General features: G+C 44.5%; 1 protein-coding gene across 1 annotated transcript in view; it reads right to left on the reverse strand.

Annotated features, from left to right (window-relative positions):
* ARHGAP31 (Rho GTPase activating protein 31) overlaps nt 1–3,662 on the reverse strand; it is a 105,705-nt gene extending 102,043 nt beyond the window's left edge. The window contains 1 exon segment of the mRNA XM_027583132.2: nt 3,533–3,662. Coding sequence (XP_027438933.2) covers nt 3,533–3,632 — 100 coding nt within the window. The 5' untranslated portion in view covers nt 3,633–3,662.
* Between the last annotated feature and the right edge of the window lie 16,294 nt (nt 3,663–19,956).

Below are 19,956 nucleotides of genomic sequence, written 5' to 3' on the forward strand. Positions count from 1 at the left end.
GACAATATCACCTTTTCCCAGGGATCAAATAAAATGACAGATTTTTTCAGAAGGGTGAGAAAGTCCTCAGCCTTCATAGTGAAGACAGCTTTTCCGATAACGTTCTCTTACTGGTCCCTTGTCTCCTGGCCCCAGCACTTCCAAGCCGTGTGGGGAGACCCGGGGCACTGGGCTGAGAACAGAGAGGTGGGAAATGCTTGTGGATGCGCTCTGGCCTCACAGGGCTTCACCCGCAGCCTTCCAACCACAGGTGACAAAATGATGGGGTTTTATTACATAGCTGCAAGGAATGGCCTTTTCGTTCAGTAGTCAAAAAGAAGATCCCCAAAACTATTTTCAGCATACCAGTGAGGGCGGGACGCTCTTCTCCCTCTACTCCAGCCAGGAAGATAACATTATCTGGTTCCCAGGGGAGAGCCGAGGGTTGGGGTGGCAGGCATTGTGCTGGCCAAGTTGGCCACGAGCAACTACTCTGTGCCATACCAGGCGGGAGGAAAGTGGTCAAAGAAGCAAAAGGGGGAAACTGACCCTTCACATCAGGCCTGTGTGCAGCTGGGATGATCAAGAGCAGGGTCTGAACTTGGCATCTGTGTGGATGCCCACGGAAACTGTATACACGATTTGTGTGTGTGTGTGTGTGTGTATGCATGAGCATACATTTCTATGAGAAAGGGCTTCTGGTTTTCATCAGCTTCCTAAAGATTAAAGATGACACTTGGCCCTGAGCAGCTTCCGCTCTAAGCTGGACACCCATTTGTCACCCACACACCCTGGCCTGGCAGATTTATCCAGCTGAAGGTAGCAGGGCTGGCCAGAGCCAATGACTGAAGTGGATGGCATTCATCCTTTCTGCTCGGCCTCAGGGGTGTAGCTTCCCCATTTTCAGACGGCCTGAGCACAAGCGAATTGTCACCAGCTTTGTCCTCCACCTCAGCTTGGGGCTCTCCCTCCCTGGCCAAGCACAAGGGCTCTCCTGGCATCCCTACATCTCTGTCTTCTTCTGCCCTTGTGTTCCCAGACCTGGATCCATCTTTCTCTGTCTCTTTGCAGGATCATCACCTTACCCTCGACTCCAGAATTCAGCAATGTCTATCTTGTGAGGCCCTCCCCAGCCTTCTGGTTTCTTTACCATGCTGACTTGTCACCCTCAGGATTCTGGGTTGAACTTCCAAAGTGGTGGGCAGAGGGGCAGTGCCCAGATCAGCTTTTCCTCCCTGGAAGCAGAGTCCAGGCCTTGTCTACTAACGAATACATGTTTCACAAAGTCCGTGAGGAAAACACATTTTTTGAGAAAAAACCATTAGCATTTTGCTTACTGATGCTACAGGAAAAATAAAAGACAAGTACATAAATAGTTTTAGATGTGGCAAAAAAGAAATCCTAATCACTCTCATTTATATAAGCTGTTTATTTTGCGTGCCTAATTCTCATGTGGCACAAGAATGGTGTCTAGATCATTAACTGGGTCAGTTTCCTTTTGTTTCAAAGCTAAACTGTATTCAGGTATGTCAGACTTGAAAGTTTGCTGATCCTGTGACAGGGCTGTCTGCTTTCAATTTAGGAAAAAAAAATCATTAGAGGAGAATGTTGGCCTAGATGAGAAAGCTAGGGAGGGGAGAGGAGCCTGGTAAGCCAGGTCCCTCTGCACCCTCTGTCATTTACTGTATGACCTTAGGCAGGTCAATTTACCTGTTTGGGCTTCCTTGCTTTCTCTTCTCCATCCACCCCCCCCCCACCCCCCGCCAAGGCTGGGAACACTGGGTACTGGTTTTCAATTTTTTTTCTTTAAGCAGTAGCCCCCTCCCCTTTTTCTTTTTTCAAACAAAACCTGTATGGAAGCCCAAAATATAAAGCACGTGAAAGAAGAGCTGCCAAAGTCTGCCTTTGAGGTGTCTTCACAGAATGCTGGGATTCCTGGCTCATCCTATGATTTATGACATTGTAAGAATGGGGCGGGACCAGCAAGCACCCCCATGCATCTCTCATGCTTGAAGGGGGGCCCAGGATAACACCAACATGGCAGACAGGGGCATCCCAGGAGCATCTGTAGTGAACCTGGACTTAAACTTGAAGTTCCTCACAAAAACAGGTGGAGGGAAACTTTCCTTCTGAACTTCTGAGGGCAGAGGTTAAGATGTACTCTTGGAGTTCTATCACATTCAAAAAAGTTCAGTCCAATTTTATTTCAAATTGCCCTCTCCCAGATTATTGGAGAGGATGAAATGAGTTGACTGTTAAACCTCGGTTTCAAAAGAGGCAGTTTTGAAACCTGTGGTCCCCCAAGCTCTAAGATACTAAGCCATTTGTCCTAATGACACAGCGGAGGCTGAAGTCTAGAATACCGCAGGAATATCACACCACTGCAAATTACTAGGTGGTGCTGAGTCTTTAAAAAAAAACCAAAAAACGGAATTGAAACAAAATCATTGCACTGTTTTTGAGATGCACGTTTGATATGAGCTGATCAAATTGCTTTTGAGATGATTTTCCTGTAGGCAGAATTATTCTGCAGCGTTAAACAGCCCTCCAGTTTCCTCCTTTGTTATAGCTATCTATGTGTAAATACAAGGCCTATATAGTGGACTATTTTCTCTCTCACTTAAGTTTCTGAAGACAAGGCCTTTTTGTCACGGTATGCACAAGACCAGTCAACCTTACAAAAGGAGTCATTTTCCGCTCAATTTCCACAACTTTCCTATGATTAAAAACTTCTAACTTCAAATGCTGTTATTGTATTCTAGTTTGTTTTCCTTCCCTCTCCCCCGACAAATGTTTAAATTGTCTCTACTCTGCAGGATTCCCTTTAAAAAAAAAAAAAATCCAATCTGACCTTGAAAACAGAGACGCTGGCTCTCCTTTTCTTTTATATACCCTAAACTATTTTAAAATCCAGGCCCTCTGACCTTTTTACAGCACTCTTCTTGTCTGACACACCAAATGCTAATCTGAAAGCCAAGAGGAGGTAAAGGGTCTGGGGGGTTGGGAAGGGGAGGGAGGGAGGTACCATATATCTGGCATCAGTTCAGAAATTCAGAAAATGTTTGTGCAACCACTCCCCCAGCCAGGATCCACCGCACCCCCTGCCTTCCAGCACATTAATAAAAAAAGATGTGAGCAGAGGAAACTGGAGATCCCGGGAAGGACACCCGAGGCGGTCATGATTATGCACCCGGAGAAGCCCGCTGGTCACCCTCCCACGAGGCCAGCCCGCACCCCTCCCCTCCGACACCCAGAACTTGCGATCAGGAGGACCTCTGGAGCTCCCACCCCCAGCCCGCGGAGGCAGCCGGTTACACTCGAAGCAGCACCGCCCATTAACGGCTGGTGTGAGACCAACGGAAGGACCGCCACAACCTCGGCACGTCGGGGTGGCAGCGCCGTGCACCTTAGGAATCCTACGTGTTCTTGAAAAAGAAAAAAAAAAAAAAAAAGGACGCTGCGCCCACAGGCCTAGACTACATTACCTTGTGAGCTGAATCCATCTCGCCCTCAAACAAAAAGAAGGGTTGGGGGGGGAGCGAAGGCACCTTACCATCCTGTCCTGAGCTTTCCAAGTACTCGGTCAGGTCACAGCCAAAGGCACTGGCGGCTCCCTTTCGTTTCAGCTTCTGCTTGGCACCCTTGTTCTTCATGAGTTAGTCCCAAAGAGGCTGCCCCTCCGTCTCCCCCTCCCCTGGGCTTGGCACCGCGCCTAGGCTGGTCTCCGGGCTCAGATCACCGGCTGCGGCGCGGCTCTGGGGGGCCGCATGGGCGCGCGGAGGAAGTGCGGCCCGGGGCAGCGCGCACGGACCCCGCGGGGCGCTGAGCCCGGCGCGGCCGCGGAGCCTGCAGTCCACCGCGCGCTCCTCCAGGGCCGCGGGGCCGGAGGCCGGGCGGAGCTGGCGGCCGCGGGCCGGCCGGCGGGAGTGTCACTTCCTCACTTGGAGTCCCAGGGACTTTCACAGGCTCCTGCGGTGTCTTCGGGTGTTTTCCTCCGCCTCGGAGGGAGGGCGAGCTCTCCTTTCCGCCTCTGCAGATGCCCAGCAGAGGACGAGAGCGCGGGAAGCGGGCAGCAGCCGGGGGGCGAGGAGACAGCCCGGGGGCTGCGTGGCTCCTCTGCCCTGCGCCCGCTGTCTTGCCTTCAGATGGCTTTGGGAACGCGACAAACAAGCATCCTGTCTCTCTCGCCCGCCCTCACGCCTTCCTTTTTTTCCTGTCTTACAAATCCTAGGATCATCCAGCTCAGGAAATGCTGGAAGGAAGTTAGCTAGGGAGGGGGGCGGAGGGTGGAAATTTTTGGCAGCTCCGTGCTGCGTGTGTACGGGGCCGGAGGAAGTAGGTGGGTGGGTTGAGGAGTACGGGGAGCGCGGGGGGGGGGGGGGCCGACGGGGGGACGCCCCCCTCCTCGGAGAGCTGGTCTGCGGCTCCGGAGATAACTGGGCAACTCGGGAGGAAACCGCGGCGCTCCCAGGAGGACCCGCAGCCCCAGCCGGCCGCTTCCTGCCCCACCGCGGCTCTTGGAGGACCGCAGGAGGAGGCGCGCTGGCCTTCTGGACGGAGGGCGCTAGGTGGAACTGAGAAAAAGTCCTGCCTTGTTTGTATCCTCGTTGTCACCATCTCTTTGACACTCTCTATTGTGGTGCCTGCCTTCTACACAAACACTTGAAGTAGTGACAGAGACAAAGACTGGGATTCCAGCGGAGAAACCTGACGGCGAGCGGTTTTCTGCCAGCCAGCCACTCCCATCCTCCTCTCCCGCGCCCGGGTACCCCCAACCCAGTTAGCTCCCCTCCTACGCTGAGGGAAGACTGGGGGTTGCCGCCTTGTAACCACTGCCCAGGAAATCAGATTTCTGGTTACAGATTCACACACACACACACACACACACACACACACACACCCCACCCCACACGCCACACACGCATTATTCCAAGTTTGCCAAATGGAAGTGATTTGCGGGGTATCCAGGATTCAAGGTGACTTATATTCTAGCATAATGTGGAGAAAGGAGTCTCCCGGGCTGTTCCAAAATTTGTCTCAAGTTTTCAGGAGGACGTGATTTTTCTTCTGCAGTTAGATCTGAAATTCCTTGACTTCTGTGTGCTCAGCACACAGTAAGCACTCAAATTCTTGTGATTTAACCATTTGAAGATGAGATTAAACTTCCTGTATAAATTCAAATCCATATATAGACTTGAAGGGTAGGGACATGCATACAGCTCAGATTGCTGATGAAACTTTAAGTATAGTATTTTAGTTACTGAATCCCTTTACAGTCACCTAACTCCCTATGTATCACAGTGACAGTGAACTTTGACCCTCAACCTTCTGTCTTTGCCAAAGGTCACAAGTGACAGCCTGCCTTCCGAATCTGGTCCACAGATGTGTTGGGTTTGGCACACACAATGCTCTAAAATTTTTTAAAATTAATTGCCAACTTTAAAGGGTTAAGAGATTTCACTTAAGAGATCTGAGTTTCTAGCTTCTCTTGAAAAAATGGGCGATCTGGTAACATGGAAAGAAAGTGCAATCCCACAGGGCAAGGACTGCTGATGCCCAGCTGTGACAGCCCCCTTTCAGGTTTGCAGCTCCCACCGCCTGTCCTCCCTGCTTTGCACCTGCCTGGCTTCTGGAGCCACTTGAGTTCCCAACCCAAGCTCTGTGTATGGGGTCTCCTTCCTTCCACTTTCCATCCGTCTCTCAGTGACACCAGCATTGCTGCAGTCATCTTGGCTAGACATCTTCAAGTAACCACTGACTCATTTCTTCCCTCTCACCCCCACCTCCAGGCTAGTCCTTTAAAATGCCTCTCCTCTGGGTTTCTTCTTTTCCACGCCCATTCAGTAAGGATTGTTCACTCCTCAGTTATTAGAATAACTCATAGTGGCATTTGCTGAGTCTGGGCTCTGCCTACTCCATCCATCCTTTGTACTAAAGTCCCGATGAACCTTCCTGAAATATTGTTGTTATATCCCTGCTTTGTTCAAAACCAGTCAATGGATCCCCAGGACAGCAATTTCTAAGCATTTTGTAAGCTACTTAGAGAATATCTGGTAGGGTATTCAGTATGATGGCTTGTTCCTCCTTTTATTTATAGAGAAGCATTTCCATATGAGACAATAATTATTACTATTACCATTTGTTTAGGAGTTTACTTTAGCGAGGACTTTCATATTCGTTCATTTCATCTACCCTACAGTGGATTTCATCACTTTGGCAGCAAAGGAGAGAGGCCAAAGAGGTGCATATGGATAAAGTTCTTGAATTACCTCTTTAAATCTTTGAAAATCTTCTCTTCACTTTTCATTTTGAAGTAATTTCAACTTATAAAAAATTTGCAAATAATAGTCAAATAATTCCCATTACCCTTCACTCTGCTTTCCCAAATATTAATATCTGCTATAACCAGAGCACAATTATCAAAATTAGGAAATTAATACTGATACCATAATATTAATTAATCAACAGCCCTTATTCAAATATCAATTAATTTTTTATTACATATAGTTTTTGTTAAATATAGTCTTTCTCACAATAAAGTCCACCAGTAATTTATAAATAATTCTCATACACTTCACAGTATAACATTAACTGTGTACCAGATCCTCTTCTTCACCAACAAACACAGAAGTGTAGGTTGTCACAAAACAGAGATGCCTAGGTGAACCTAGAAAGCTGGTGACCCTGACACAGCCCTAAGATTCTTCTGTGCTTCACTGAGGATTCCCCAGGGGGATGCCGTAATCCTAGAAGTTTCATCCTGGAACAGCCTGAGACCTCTTGGTCCCTGCTTCATGATAAGTCATGTTAAGTTGGGTTCAAGTTGTTTTGCGTTCAGGGTTGAGGTAATACTGAGCACTGGCCAAGGTGTCCATGATGCCTGGGCTGATTGAACAAACATTTGATACATGTTCATGGTGGTTCTTTGTCTTTATTTGATAACTCTCAATTATCTACACTTCTGGTTGGAAGAACTCCCAGTTTCTCAAGCCAGATAATGAAGCCACATAGTGACGGCAGGACTCAGGAAGCTGGAAAACTCTCTCCCTCCCCACTTGTCCCTGTCCCCTTTCATTGCTGAGTATGCCCTGTGATAGATGCCAAACTTGAATCTAGCCCTTGTTCTGGACACTCTATTTTTCTTTCTCTTTCCTTCCTCTGCTTATCTCTTCCTCTTCTCATTTTTCTTTCTCCTTGCTTACCCGAAGATGTGTGCCTTTTTTCTGGGTCCGCTGAAGAAAATCAGATTTGGGTTTCAAAGGGTTTATCCGTTGGGCTTGGGATTTCCTAGAAAGTAAAGATTATATGGAGATTGCATAAGAATGTTAGCTAATAGGAGGACGGATTAAGCTGTTTGACGGTAGTATAAATGATCCCTTCAGTAGATTATCATAGGACAAAAAGCACTTCACTCATATGGAGCTCCCACCATAGAGTTTTGCTGTTGCCTACGATTTCCCTTATCGGCAACTAAGACTGCTGCCTATCAAAGGGTGCCATCTGCTTCCCTCGCCAGTGATGTTAGTAATTTTCTCTGCCATAAATAAATTAGATACAGAAGACAGAGAGGGGGTATGGGGAGATTTTAGTGTCATGTGTGGGGTAGCCTTTTCTTTTACTTGGCCATAAAACTAGAATTGGCAATCAGCAATTTTATTTTATTTTTTAATGATTTATTTATTTATTTGAGAGAGAGAGAGAGAGAGAGAGAGCATGCACACACGAGTGGGGGGAGGGGCACAGGAGAGGGAGAGGAATCCTCAAGCAGACTTCCTGTGGAGCCCGATGAGGACCCAGGACTCCATCCCAGGACCCTGACATCAAGAGTCGGACACTTAACTGACTGAGCCACCCGGGCTCTTCAGCAATTAGCAGTTCTAGAGTGTTCTGAATTCTCTGTTCTGGGTTAGAGAATGTCAGCTCATCCTCCCGCTGGGTAGGTTTTCTCTTCTCCTTTCGTCTTCCCTGTTTCCAGCTTAAAAATGCTGGTCTTATCACCTGTTGTTGGATGTTTTGAGCTGAATTGTGCCTCCCCTGCCAGATTCATGTATTAAAGCCCTAACCTCCAGGACTTCAGAATCTGACTGTATTTGGAAGCCTTTAAAGAGGTGATTAAGTTAAAACGAGGCTTTTAGAGTAGGTCCTAATGCAGTCTGACTAGTGTCCTTGTGAGAAGGGGAGATGAAGATGCAGAGAGACACCAGGAATGTGAACCACAGAGAAAAGACCGTGTGAGGACACCGTGGGAGGGTGGCTGTCCACAAGGCAAGGAGAGAAGCCTCAGGAGAAACCTAACCTGTGATGCCTCAGTCTTGGACTTCCAGCCTCCAAAACTTGTGAGAAAATAAACGTCTGTTGTTTCCACCCCCTAGTCTATGGTATTCTGTTATGGCAGCTCTAGCACACTAATCTGTTGGGTGAGGCTCTTCTATGAGACAGGCCTTGTGCCTACCCTGGGTGCGGACGCCAGTGCCCCGAGGGTCTGAAAGCTAGTAGAGGACGGGGAGAGCCACAGCAAAAGGACTTCTAGAAAAGCTATACATCCCAAGTTCCATTACTGCATTTCTCTGTGCCGTGAGTTCCCAGATCTAGGTTATGCTGCAGATTGTGGCCTCTAAGTGTTCAGATGAGGTAGACGAAGCATCCCTAGTAGGGTTGGAGGAGGTCTACATTACCATTCTCGAATCAAACAGGACAGAGTGGAAGACAGGCCCCCCCTGACAGATGAGAAGGGACAAGGAACCAGAATCAGTGTCTTAGGTCCAGAAGCAGGGGCAGCCCACTAGCAATACACCCTGAAACAAGCCAGCTGGGCTCCTGTTGCTCCACCACCTCTATGCCCACGAAAGTCAGTTTTGCCTCAGAGTGGGCTTCCAAGAGCAAGCCGTTGCAGTGAGAAGAACAGAGGAGGAGGGCCTCACATGGTCCTATTCCTAGCTCAAAAGTTGAAGAGCAGACATAGTTATTATTACGCATGATATTCTCTCTCTCTCTCTCTCTGAAGCATTGTCTAGTTTAGTTCCCTTTCAGTTCCTAGAACTGCAAAGCTGCATTACTCAAGAGGAGAAAAAAGCATGGGGAAACCCTGCTTTGTAGCCAGTTCCCCAGCTGAGAATGCGGTTCAGTGGCTTCACCATCAGCTAGGCATTTTGGGATAGAAAGGGCAGACAGTGAGGGAATAGTGAAAAAGAAAAAGATTTAATTATAAAAAAATAAAGTTTTGCTGACTTTTTATAATAAAATTGTTTGGATCGGTGAGGGGGAATGGGGTAACTGGGTGACGGGCAGTAAGGAGGGCACATGATGGGATGAGCACTGGGTGTTACATGCAACTGATGAATCGCTGAACACTACATCTGAGACTGATGATGTACTATAAGTTGACTAATTGAATTTAGATAAAAACGATTGCATTGATCGGTACCCCTACCTAATATTTAAGAACCTCAGACTTTTATTTAAAAGAGTAAATGTAGGAGAGAGTAGAGTCTAAGATGACCCCAAGTTTATAAAATTGGAGGCTGGTGGGGCACCTGGGTGGCTCAGTCGGTTGAGCATCTGACTCTTGGTTTCCACCCAAGTCATGATCTCAGGGTTGTGAGATCAAGACCAGCATCGGGCTCCAGGTTCAGTGAGGAGTCTGCTTGGAATCCCCTCTCTCCCTCTGCCCCTCCCCCTGCTTGTGCATGCACTTTCTCTCTCTCTCTCTAAATAAATAGATAAATAAAAACTTTTAAAAAGATTGGGGGCTGGTGAGGGTAAAAATTATTTTTTTGCCGAAAGATAAAACTTCTCTATATGTCAAGGGCCCTACTGTAACCAAACTAACATGAGTTCACTCTGTGGTGAGTCGCAGATAGAAACTATGTCAGGGGTGCCTGGGTGGCTCTGTTGGTTCAGCATCTGACTCTGGATTTCAGCTCATCAGGGTCATGGGATCGCCCCTAGTTGGCTCCGCGCTGGGTGTGGAGGCTGCTGAAGATTCTTCTTCTCTCTCCCACCCCCTCAGCCCTTTCCCCCATGCTGCTTCTGTGTTTGCATGCACTCTCTCTCTCTAAAAAAAAGAAAAAGAAAAAGAAACTACACCAGGTGAGTTGTTGCACAAAGGAAACTTTATTTGCAGGAAATAAGGAGATCATGGGGAATAATTTCCAAAGCCGTGACTCCCCAGCAAGGGTGAATGGGTTCCTTTTATTTAGGATGAATATTTAGGATGAATATTTAGATCGGGTTAGGGTTAGGATGAATATTTAGATCGGGGAGCCTTGTCATCATATGTAGAGGCGGGCAGAAGGTGGCGCATGCACCTTAAGGAATCATGCCTTTACATAAATTGTATGTTATGTAAATGAGGCTTGTGCTCCTTGGGTGGAGATCTGACTATTAGAATGAAGTAAAGGTGGTTGTCAGTCCCTCGGTCCATCTGGGCAAGTGTGAGTCAGGGTTAAATTCATACTGGTCTGGGTAGTCTGGGCCAGCAGGAGCTCTTTGTCTGAGCCAGTCTTTATTGCTTGAGGAGCAGTTTCGGTTTCCATCACAGGATGTTATGCCCATTGGGTCTTTTGCCTGAGTTAAGAGATAAGCTGGAAAGAAGAGCTTAAGAAAAAATGTGGGACAAAAGTCAGTGAGTCCAAGCAGGTGGGAAGTAAAGGTTAGGTCTTGTGGTCCAGCTGGTGACACTATCAGAGCTTTCAGGAGGAAATGCCCTTTGTGTAAAATGCAGGACTGGGTAGGAGTGAAGAGGTTAGGCCTAGAAATTAGATGAGACATCTGCACAGACTGTTTGAAATTATTTGAGAAGTGTCTTTTCCTACCAGTATTTTAGTTAGACTCTAATTTCTTTGCATTGAATGTTGTTCAAACACAAGAGGTTTGGAAATCTTTTGTGTTCTGCAGAGTGTTTTGAAAACTGTAATGCCATTTGACCCATGATGCACAGCGTAGCGCTAAATGAGTCTTTAGTGTTTCAGACGCGATGAGCAAACCAGGCAGCACAAGACCGCCTTGTCCCACTCCAGCAAGGGCGCGGGACGCTGCCAAACAGCCGCAGGAAGCATCCTTCCCAGTCTCATGTGGAGAGACTTCACAAGGCCAGAGGGAGAGCCAAGTGCTGTGGGTTGAATCACTAGTAGACAGACATTTGAATCCGCCCAGGGTCTGGCCTTTACCTCTAAGTCTGAATGTGGATCTTTTTGGCTGGGGGCCCCTGTCTGGTGGCCCAAAGGGAAGGGTATGAGAGGCTGTTCCTGTAAGCAGCTGTCCCCACAGGCCTGGCTGGGTCTGTCCCGAGGGTCCAGGAGGTTCTGGGGTCCCTCTCAGCAGCTGGGTTTGGGATCACTTCTCCCACTCCACACTCTGTGTCTTGCAAGTTTGAAAGCTGAAGAGAGACTTGGGTGGAAAAAGCTGGACTCCTCATAGAATTCAGGCGTCCGCTTGGGTAGGGGATGACTTGGCTACCTGGCCGATTTCAGTTATGTTGGTGTTTGTTTGCTTTGTTCTGTTGCCTCTTATTCTGCCTCTGCTTCCTAATTTTACTCTGTTCTGCACCCCTTTGGGCATGGTGACTTCTTTCCGTCTGGGAGAAAGAAGAAAAGAGGAGCAGAGACCTGTCTGGGAGCTCCAGCCGTCCCCCCGCAGGGTCTCTGAGTGCGGAGCTAGCGGTGTTCCTAGGTGGGTGGGGATCTGTCCCCGCCCCATGCATTGTGTTCCAGAGTTTCCTGTGCATTGCCTGTAACCCTCCACCAATCTGCCAGGCGCCTTTTAACACAAAAGGGAGGAGATGGGGGAAGGGAGTGCTGAGGAAAAACATCCCTATAAATAGCCCTCTTGAACAAAATTGTTTTCCCAATACACAGTTGTTGTGAAGCCTTGATGCCCCTTAATCTACCTCCTCCCTCTCCTCCCAGGCCATTCCAACCTTCCTCCACATGCCTGGTGTTGCTACTCCATTCTCTCTGAGAAGGAGGTGTTGTGCAGGTACTTCATGAAAGCCTCAGATCCCCCACAGGCCCCTCACCAGCTCTGGGCACATGGGCTGTGGGTTCAGGCTGACCTGGATTCCATGCCTGCTTCTGCCACTTATTTACCCCATGGCCTTGGTTGGACAAATCACGTAACCACTCTGAGGCTCAGTTGCCCCATCTGTTAAATGGAGGTAAGGATAGCTACCTGGTAGGGTTATTGAGAGGATTAAATACGGAAACAGCCTACCCCTTTGCCTGGACCTAAGTTAGTGCTCATACACAAACACTGATTACTGTCTCCTTACTGAGCAGTTCTTCCATTTCCTTCATCATTATCCAACTTCTCAGGGTCTTTTCCTATTTCCCATTACAAGGATATCCCATGTAATACACATTTATGACTTTAAGTTTATTTTATTTTAATTAATTTATTTTATCTTTCTTATTTCCACATGATTTGAGAGAATTTACGTTTGTTAGAAAAGTGGAAAAGTTCTCAGATACGGTAAAACTGTCTCTTGTTAAAGTTTTTCTCACACGGAAGGTATACTGCAGTTTGTGGGCTATTGGGGAAGCAGTTCTGACTGTGGCTCGCACTGTTAAATAACAAAAATTCGAACAAGTAAAATGTAAAGATCTCACTGGCTTTATTAAATGATTCATGAATTGGGCAGCATCCCCATCTAGCAAATAGAAAGGAGCTCCATCAAGTTGCCAAAAGGGAAAGGTTTTTAAAGGTAAAGAGGGAGCAGAGAAAAGGAAGTGATTAGCAAAGAAGCCATTGTTTTAGGCAGGGTTGCCCTCCTAAGGGGAATGGAAGGGGTCTATCAGTACATTTCCTAGTGCTGACCAGGAAGTTCTCATGTTAACTGGTTAAAGGCTGCATTCCTGGGGGGGTTGGAACTGCAGTTAGCTTAGGTATTAAGTCTTAGTTTACTGACCTGGGGCCTTAACATAAGGAGCTCCATTATGGCCCTGTGGTTTTCTTTTTAATAATTCCTCCTTTTTGATCAGGCTCTCAGCCTACTTGAAATGTGATCAAAATTTAAGGCATTAACACCACTCTCAGCTACCGCTCCAGAGTTCTCCCAGCCTTTGTTGTTTTTGTTTTTGTTTCTGGTTTTTTTTTTTTTTTTTTTTTTTTGTGAGCTATTCACCGGTCATGACATTTTTGCTTCATCTCTGTAATAGTCACAGGTTATGACTTCTCACTCTCAGTGTTTAAGCCCATCATCCTCTCCATTCTTCTGATGTTCCTCTCTTAGGGAGATCATTTGCTTGGATGTTAGCAGCTGCGAACATGCATTTAAAGCTTTTGAGAGAATACGGTGCACCAGGGAGATTAGCATGATTACTAAAAGCAGGATGATTCCCCAATGTCTGGAGTACATTTTGAAGCCATGGTCTCCAGACCCAAGCCAATCAAAATCAAAGAAGTAAAAGAAAGACCCTGTTGGAGTCTCCCTTTTAAGCCAAGTGGCTTGCTCGGTGATCTTATGTAATTGGGTTTGAACTTCCCCAGAAGTGTTCACACTGGTGCAGCAGGTGGTGCTGGCTACAGCACAGACGCCTCCTTGCTCGGCTAAAAGATCATCAGGTGCTATCCAATATCAAGAACAACTTTGGCCAGAAAAATCTAAGGATCTTTGTCCAGCAGCTATTGTCTTAGCAATGGATTCTGCAATATAGTTAAGTGTGAAGGAGAAGTTCCTGATCATATTCTCATTTGCATTTACCCCTAACCAGGGAAGTAGGGCCCTGCCAAAGGAAGCAAATCCTGAGTCATGAATATGTCCTAGTAGGTCTTTTTTTTTTTTTAACAAGACAATGTAAATCCAGGGGAGTTGCCCCATGAGATGTCTCAGTTTGCTTGTGAAAAGTGAGGGGCACAAAGAAGATGTGGTATATATACACAATGGAATATTATGCAGCCATCAAAAGGAATGAGATCTTGCCATTTGCAACGACGTGGATGGAACTGGAGGGTGTTATGCTGAGTGAAATAAGTCAATCAGAGAAAGACATGTATCATATGACCTCACTGATACGAGGAATTCTTAATCTCAGGAAACAAACTGAGGGTTGCTGGAGTGGTGGGGGGTGGGAGGGATGGGGTGGCTGGGTGATAGACATTGGGGAGGGTATGTGCTATGGTGAGCGCTGTGAATTGTGCAAGACTGTTGAATCACAGATCTGTACCTCTGAAACAAATAATGCAAGATATGTTAAGAAAAAAGAAAAAGAAGAAGATAGCAGGAGGGGAAGAATGAAGGGGAGTAAGTCGGAGGGGAGACGAACCACGAGAGATGATGGACTGTGAGAAACAAACTGAGGGTTCTAGAGGGGAGGAGAGTGGGGGGATGGGTTAGCCTGGTGATGGGTATTAAAGAGGGCACATTCTGCGTGGAGCACTGGGTGTTATGCACAAACAATGAATCATGGAACACTACATCAAGAACTAATGATGTAATGTATGGTGATTAACATAACAATAAAATTAAAAAAGAAAAAAAAAGTGAGGGGCACAATGGAGGAATCATTGCTGAGCCTGGCCACCAGCAACTGGGCATTCAAAGACACGAGGGGAATGATAACCACCACAGAGACAGACACAGACAAAACCCTGTCAGGGCACCTTCACTAACATGGCCCTGTTAATGGACGGATCGAGGTTTTTGATGACAAATCCAGCAGCCTGAAAGGCAAAGCTCACCCCCTTTAGCAATAGCCTGGAAGATGCCGATGGTGGCATTATCTTTACAGGGCAGGGTCAGAGTAAAGACAAGAAGGGGTAGCCAGAGTTTCATGCTTAGTTAGTATGAAGTCGACTCAGAATCTGGGGCAGAAGCAGTCTACATTGATGTCGGCTACTTCTCTTCCTGGTCAGTTTGATTGGGAGGTTTTCAACTCTTGTATAGTAGTAGGTGTCAGGTGGAGCCCTCTTCAGCTGTGATGTGTATAGGCAAGGTGAAGTCCCTGAAGTTGGTCTGCCATATGTTAGTGATGAGGACCCAGGAGAGTCCCTTCCGAGGAGATTCCAGGACAGTCTTTGAGAGTTTCTAAATGCCAGTTCGTTGTATAAGCTGAAGGTTATCAGAAATCTGTATTCTACAGTACTTGTCAGATTCCTTTCCATGAATTTCACTGGAAAAGACACATTTGCAAAAGCATTAGAGTAAAACAATAACTGTAAATGACAAGGGACTTAAAAGTGACCATGGCTAAAGATCTGATAGTTCATTACAATGAAAATGACAAGGAAATTTGGTTATTTCCATGACATACAACACTTTACGTTAATAGCGTATTAAGAAATATCAGGTTTCTAGGAGTTTCATACAATCTCTAGAACAGTTATTTTAATGATGTGTACCTACACAAATATAGTCAAAGAAGGTTTAGCATCATTTATTTGGCAATGTTTCCCATGTAATTTAACATACTAAATAAGCCTATTTGGCTTACTATCTCTCACTTACGATGAAAACAAAACCTTGAAATGTTCCAGGGCCCTCTGGATCTCCTCAGTTAGACTGTGGTCAAAAGAATTCACTTTAGAATTTGATTTTTGGAAGTATGTCAAAAATAGCAAAAGATCTGAACATCTGATTAAATAGGATCACAGATCATTATGAAATAATACCTAATTATCGGTTTAATCTAAGTGACAATAAAAGATCTTAAAGGGAAATGCAGGTTATATATTTGTGAACAAAGTTTAATTCTTTTACTATTAAGACTTAATTTTCTTAAGTAATCAAAGACCTAATAAACATAAGAAATTATTTTGGCAAAGCACAGAATCCTTGTTTTCTAAGCAGATAACTTTAAAGGTAAAGAAAAGCTATTGTTTACAATTTCTTACTAAGAGCAGACCAGTAGTCCAAGAAAACTTTGTCCTCTTACCAAAGAGAAAACAAAATTTTAATTTTGCCTCAGTATACTTTTGATATTAAAACTCATTTATCTACCTAAGTTTAGTTTAATCTTAGCCAGTACTGACCATACATAAAACTTCTTTCCAAGGATTGCTTTTTCATAAATCTTCTACAACTTTCTTTTTACATTCAGATTTTGTCCTAAGTTGTCCCTCTTTAAACAACCAGTCTCACTTTAGGACAAAATTTCTTTCTTTTCCCTTGACAAAAATGCATTTCTATTTCCCATACCTTCTTTTACAGAAAACACACATCCTACTTTTCTTGCATACAGAGATATTTCTCTTATTATTTTTAATAGCTTTAACCACATATATTAATTAGAATCCTTAACCCTTAGAAACTAATTTCTAGTGGAAGAAGTAAGAAATTGTGAACTGTTACACCAGTATTCTTTAGATAAATTTATGAATACATTTTATAATTTCTAGAAATGTTCTTCTTCATTGTATCATCTCTGAAAAAGCACAAAACATGTTTATCAACAGTTCAAGATTTATCTTTAGTTTCTTTGTAATAAGGAAACAAAAAGTAAATAAACTAATGTTCAATAATTAATGTTTCACTATATTATCTTATTTGGAAATGATTTAGATATTTAATGAACTTAACTCCTCCCTTAATGAAACTTTTAGATTTCAGGTTACCAAAAAGATTTGGGGGAAACTATTTAGAAAGTTTATCTAAAACCTTTTTATCTTATTTACATCTATTTAACTTACTTGTTCTTATGTTTAGGTTACTCACAAAAACTTCATTACACATTAGACAAAGTCAACCATTATTCTAAGTTATTTTTTCTGGCAAATTTTGCAACATAAATAGTATGAACTTTTTTGACTTTCAGTAAATCCAGGCAGAATAAACGTTTTATATTTAATGCTGATAACTCTAAAGACATGTCTATTGTAGGCAAACCAACAACCTTAAATTTGCTTTAATACTGAATATTTTCCCAGATTATGTGAACCTGAAAAACATTTGGATTAGTTTAGATCTTTCTGAAATTTTTAGAATACCCAAACCTACAAGTGCTTGCTTTTAAACCAACTACAAAGGACTGTTTTACAAATTAATTTTATCAATAACACCCAGAGGTAGAAAAATTTTTCTACCTCAGGGAGCATCAGGCTCCCTGCTCAGCGGGGAGCCTGCTTCTCCCTCTCCTTCTGCCTGCCACTCCCCCGGCTTGTGCTCTCTTTCTCTCTCTCTGACAAGTAAATAAATAAAATCTTAAAAAAAAAAAAAGAGGCCCACAAAGAATATAAATTTCTCCAAGAAGGATTTTGGTTTCTTAAGGCCAATAATTTATAAGATGTTTGGGATAAATAGGGGAAATTTGCGGGATGGTAAAGGATAGACGAACTTTGAATGGCCTTTATGGTCGGGTAAAGTCAATTCAGAGGAAACTTAGAACGAGTATTCAAATAAAGGAGGATAAAAAGGGAAGCATTAAGAATTACATCAGTTTTACAGCTTTTTGTTTTTGGTACCTCTTGTGTCTTTTACACTTGATCTTAGCCAAAAGGCCAAGAAGGGATTCTCTGTGTCTTTTACATTTTTTTTTTTTATCAGCTCTTTGCAGCAAAACTTTCAAGGAAGCTATTTTGGAATTTCAAAACCTTTTGGAAGCTTCTGCTTGCTGATTAAAACAGGTATTTCATTCTGTCTTCTTTGGGGACCCTTGCTTTTAAGTGCCCTTCTTAAATGGTCTTATCTAATTGCAACATCCCCCATAAGGGCCATTGTAATTTTAGGTTGCTTTTAGTAGGATTTTGCCATTTTTGTAGATAATCTGCAACTTCCGGGACTTTAGTTCTTGGACATAACATAAACAGGTATGCTTGAAAGTGGCAGGCTCAGTTCCTTGGATGTAAAGGATCCCCTTTCTTTTACCTGGACTTTTGGTTTTCTCAGAGCCAAACTAATACCTAGAAGAGGGACAGGCTGTGGGTTGGGAATTGTGGAATGTTTTATAGCGTACCTCGTTGCATGAGGTTTTGAAGTTGGCGGGTCCACCCAACCTGTTTTCAGACCAAATTACCCTATTACGGGAGTCTTTTTGAGGTGGCAAGCCCTCTAACAAACAGCCTTTAAATGCTTGACCTGGGCCTACCAATTTTTGCCGCTTTCTGATTTCTGAGATTCCCTTAGTAATACCTTTTATATACACAAAACAAGACAAACATGTGCACCTTAATATATCGGCAGTGACCAAGAGATGTTATGGCATCCTGCCCACAGGACCACCTGCACACCACCACCAATTTCCATGGGATGTTGGACTGCAGAAGGGATGGATCCAGCCAACCCCAAGGCATGAGAACTGCAGCTGCCACCAACAGTTCCCAGCATGGAATCCAGGGACAGAGCTAAGTAAGGTCTTGGGGTTTTCTACTTGGGGAATTGGGGTCTGAACATCTGGGGCTTGGCTTCTGGTTGACACTTCTGCCAGCTCAGCTGGGCTCCAGGCAGAACCATCTGTCAACTTGAGCTGCCCTGCCCTGGAAGGGAAAGCCAATTAGATCCAAAGCTCAAAGACAAACAGAGTGGAACTCAACCAAGAGGAACTCACCAAGGGCCCTTGGAGACGGTGAGAAAGACAGCGAACCCAGAAGTGTTCACAGGGGGCTACACCTGTGTTTCTTGTTCCCGAATGTTGCCAGATGAGTTCACTTTGGATCCTGTTGCTGCCACCAAATCTGTTGAGTCACAAAAATTCAAACAAGTAAAATGTAAAGATCTCACTGGCTTTATTAAATGATTCATGAATTGGGCAGCATCCCCATCTAGCAAATAGAAAGGAGCCCCATCAAGTTGCCAAAAGGGAAAGGTTTTTAAAGGTAAAAGAGGGAGCAGAGAAAAGGAAGTGATTAGCAAAGAAGCCATTGTTTTGGGCAGGGTTGCCCTCCTAAGGGGAATGGAAGGGGTCTATCAGTACATTTCCTAGTGCTGACCAGGAAGTTCCCATGTTAACTAGTTAAAGGCTGCATTCCTGGGGGGTTGGAACTGCAGTTAGCTTAGGTATTAAGTCTTGGTTTACTGACCTGGGGCTTTAACTTAAGTGGCTCCATTATGGCCCTGTGAGGTTTTTTTTTTTTTTAACATACTTTTCTTGCATCTCTGGTGTCCCCAGACCTGTTTTTATTTCTATCTTGGGAACACAGTATGCAAAAATTAGTTTGAGGGCAGGAGTTATAATAGGTTACAGATATAAGTTATCTTCAGTATATAATTCTACCCCTAAAATTGTGAACACTTGGAAATTGGAAATTGGATAATATATTTCTGTTGTTTTTTATTATACCTTATATATACGTATATATATATTATACCTTATATATATTTATATATTTATGTATATATATTTACAAGGTCGTGGGGGTTGTTCTTGGTGGGAAAATGATACCAGTTTGTAATAAAAATCACATTTGAAAAGTCTTACCTCTATTTCAGGGAACATTCTGCTTTTTTCAATCCTCAATACACAAGTAATTAATTCTCCATATGCTCTTAAAAGAAGCTAGTAGAATGTACACAAATCTCACCTACTTTTTTCTTTTTTTTTTTTTTTTAAAGATTTTATTTATTTTTTGACAGAGACAGAGACAGCGAGAGAGGGAACACAGACAGGGGGAGTGGGAGAGGGAGAAGCAGGCCTCCCGCTGAGCGGGGAGCCCCATGCGGGGCTGGATCCCAGGAACCTGGGATCATGACCTGAGCTGAAGGCAGACCCTTAACGACTGAGCCACCCAGGCGCCCCCACAAATCTCACCTACTTGTGCACTCTTTCAAAGATATATGTGTGTGTGTCTATCTCCCTATCTAGCATCTATTCATTTTATGTTGATTTGATTTCATGGGAAGTCCTCTCTGATTCCATGGGACCTGATGATTTACAGCAGTGACAGGTGTCTGCTCTAATTCTAGGTACTTAGAACTTCTTCAATTGGATATCTACTTAGGGATATTTTATTTTATTTTTTTAATTTTTAAAAAGATTTTATTTATGTGACAGAGAGAGAGAGAGACAGCTAGAGAGGGAACACAAGCAGGGGGAGTGGGAGAGGGAGAAG

Source organism: Zalophus californianus, chromosome 1 (genome assembly GCF_009762305.2).
Source record: "Zalophus californianus isolate mZalCal1 chromosome 1, mZalCal1.pri.v2, whole genome shotgun sequence".
Classification (NCBI taxonomy): Eukaryota; Metazoa; Chordata; class Mammalia; order Carnivora; family Otariidae; genus Zalophus; species Zalophus californianus.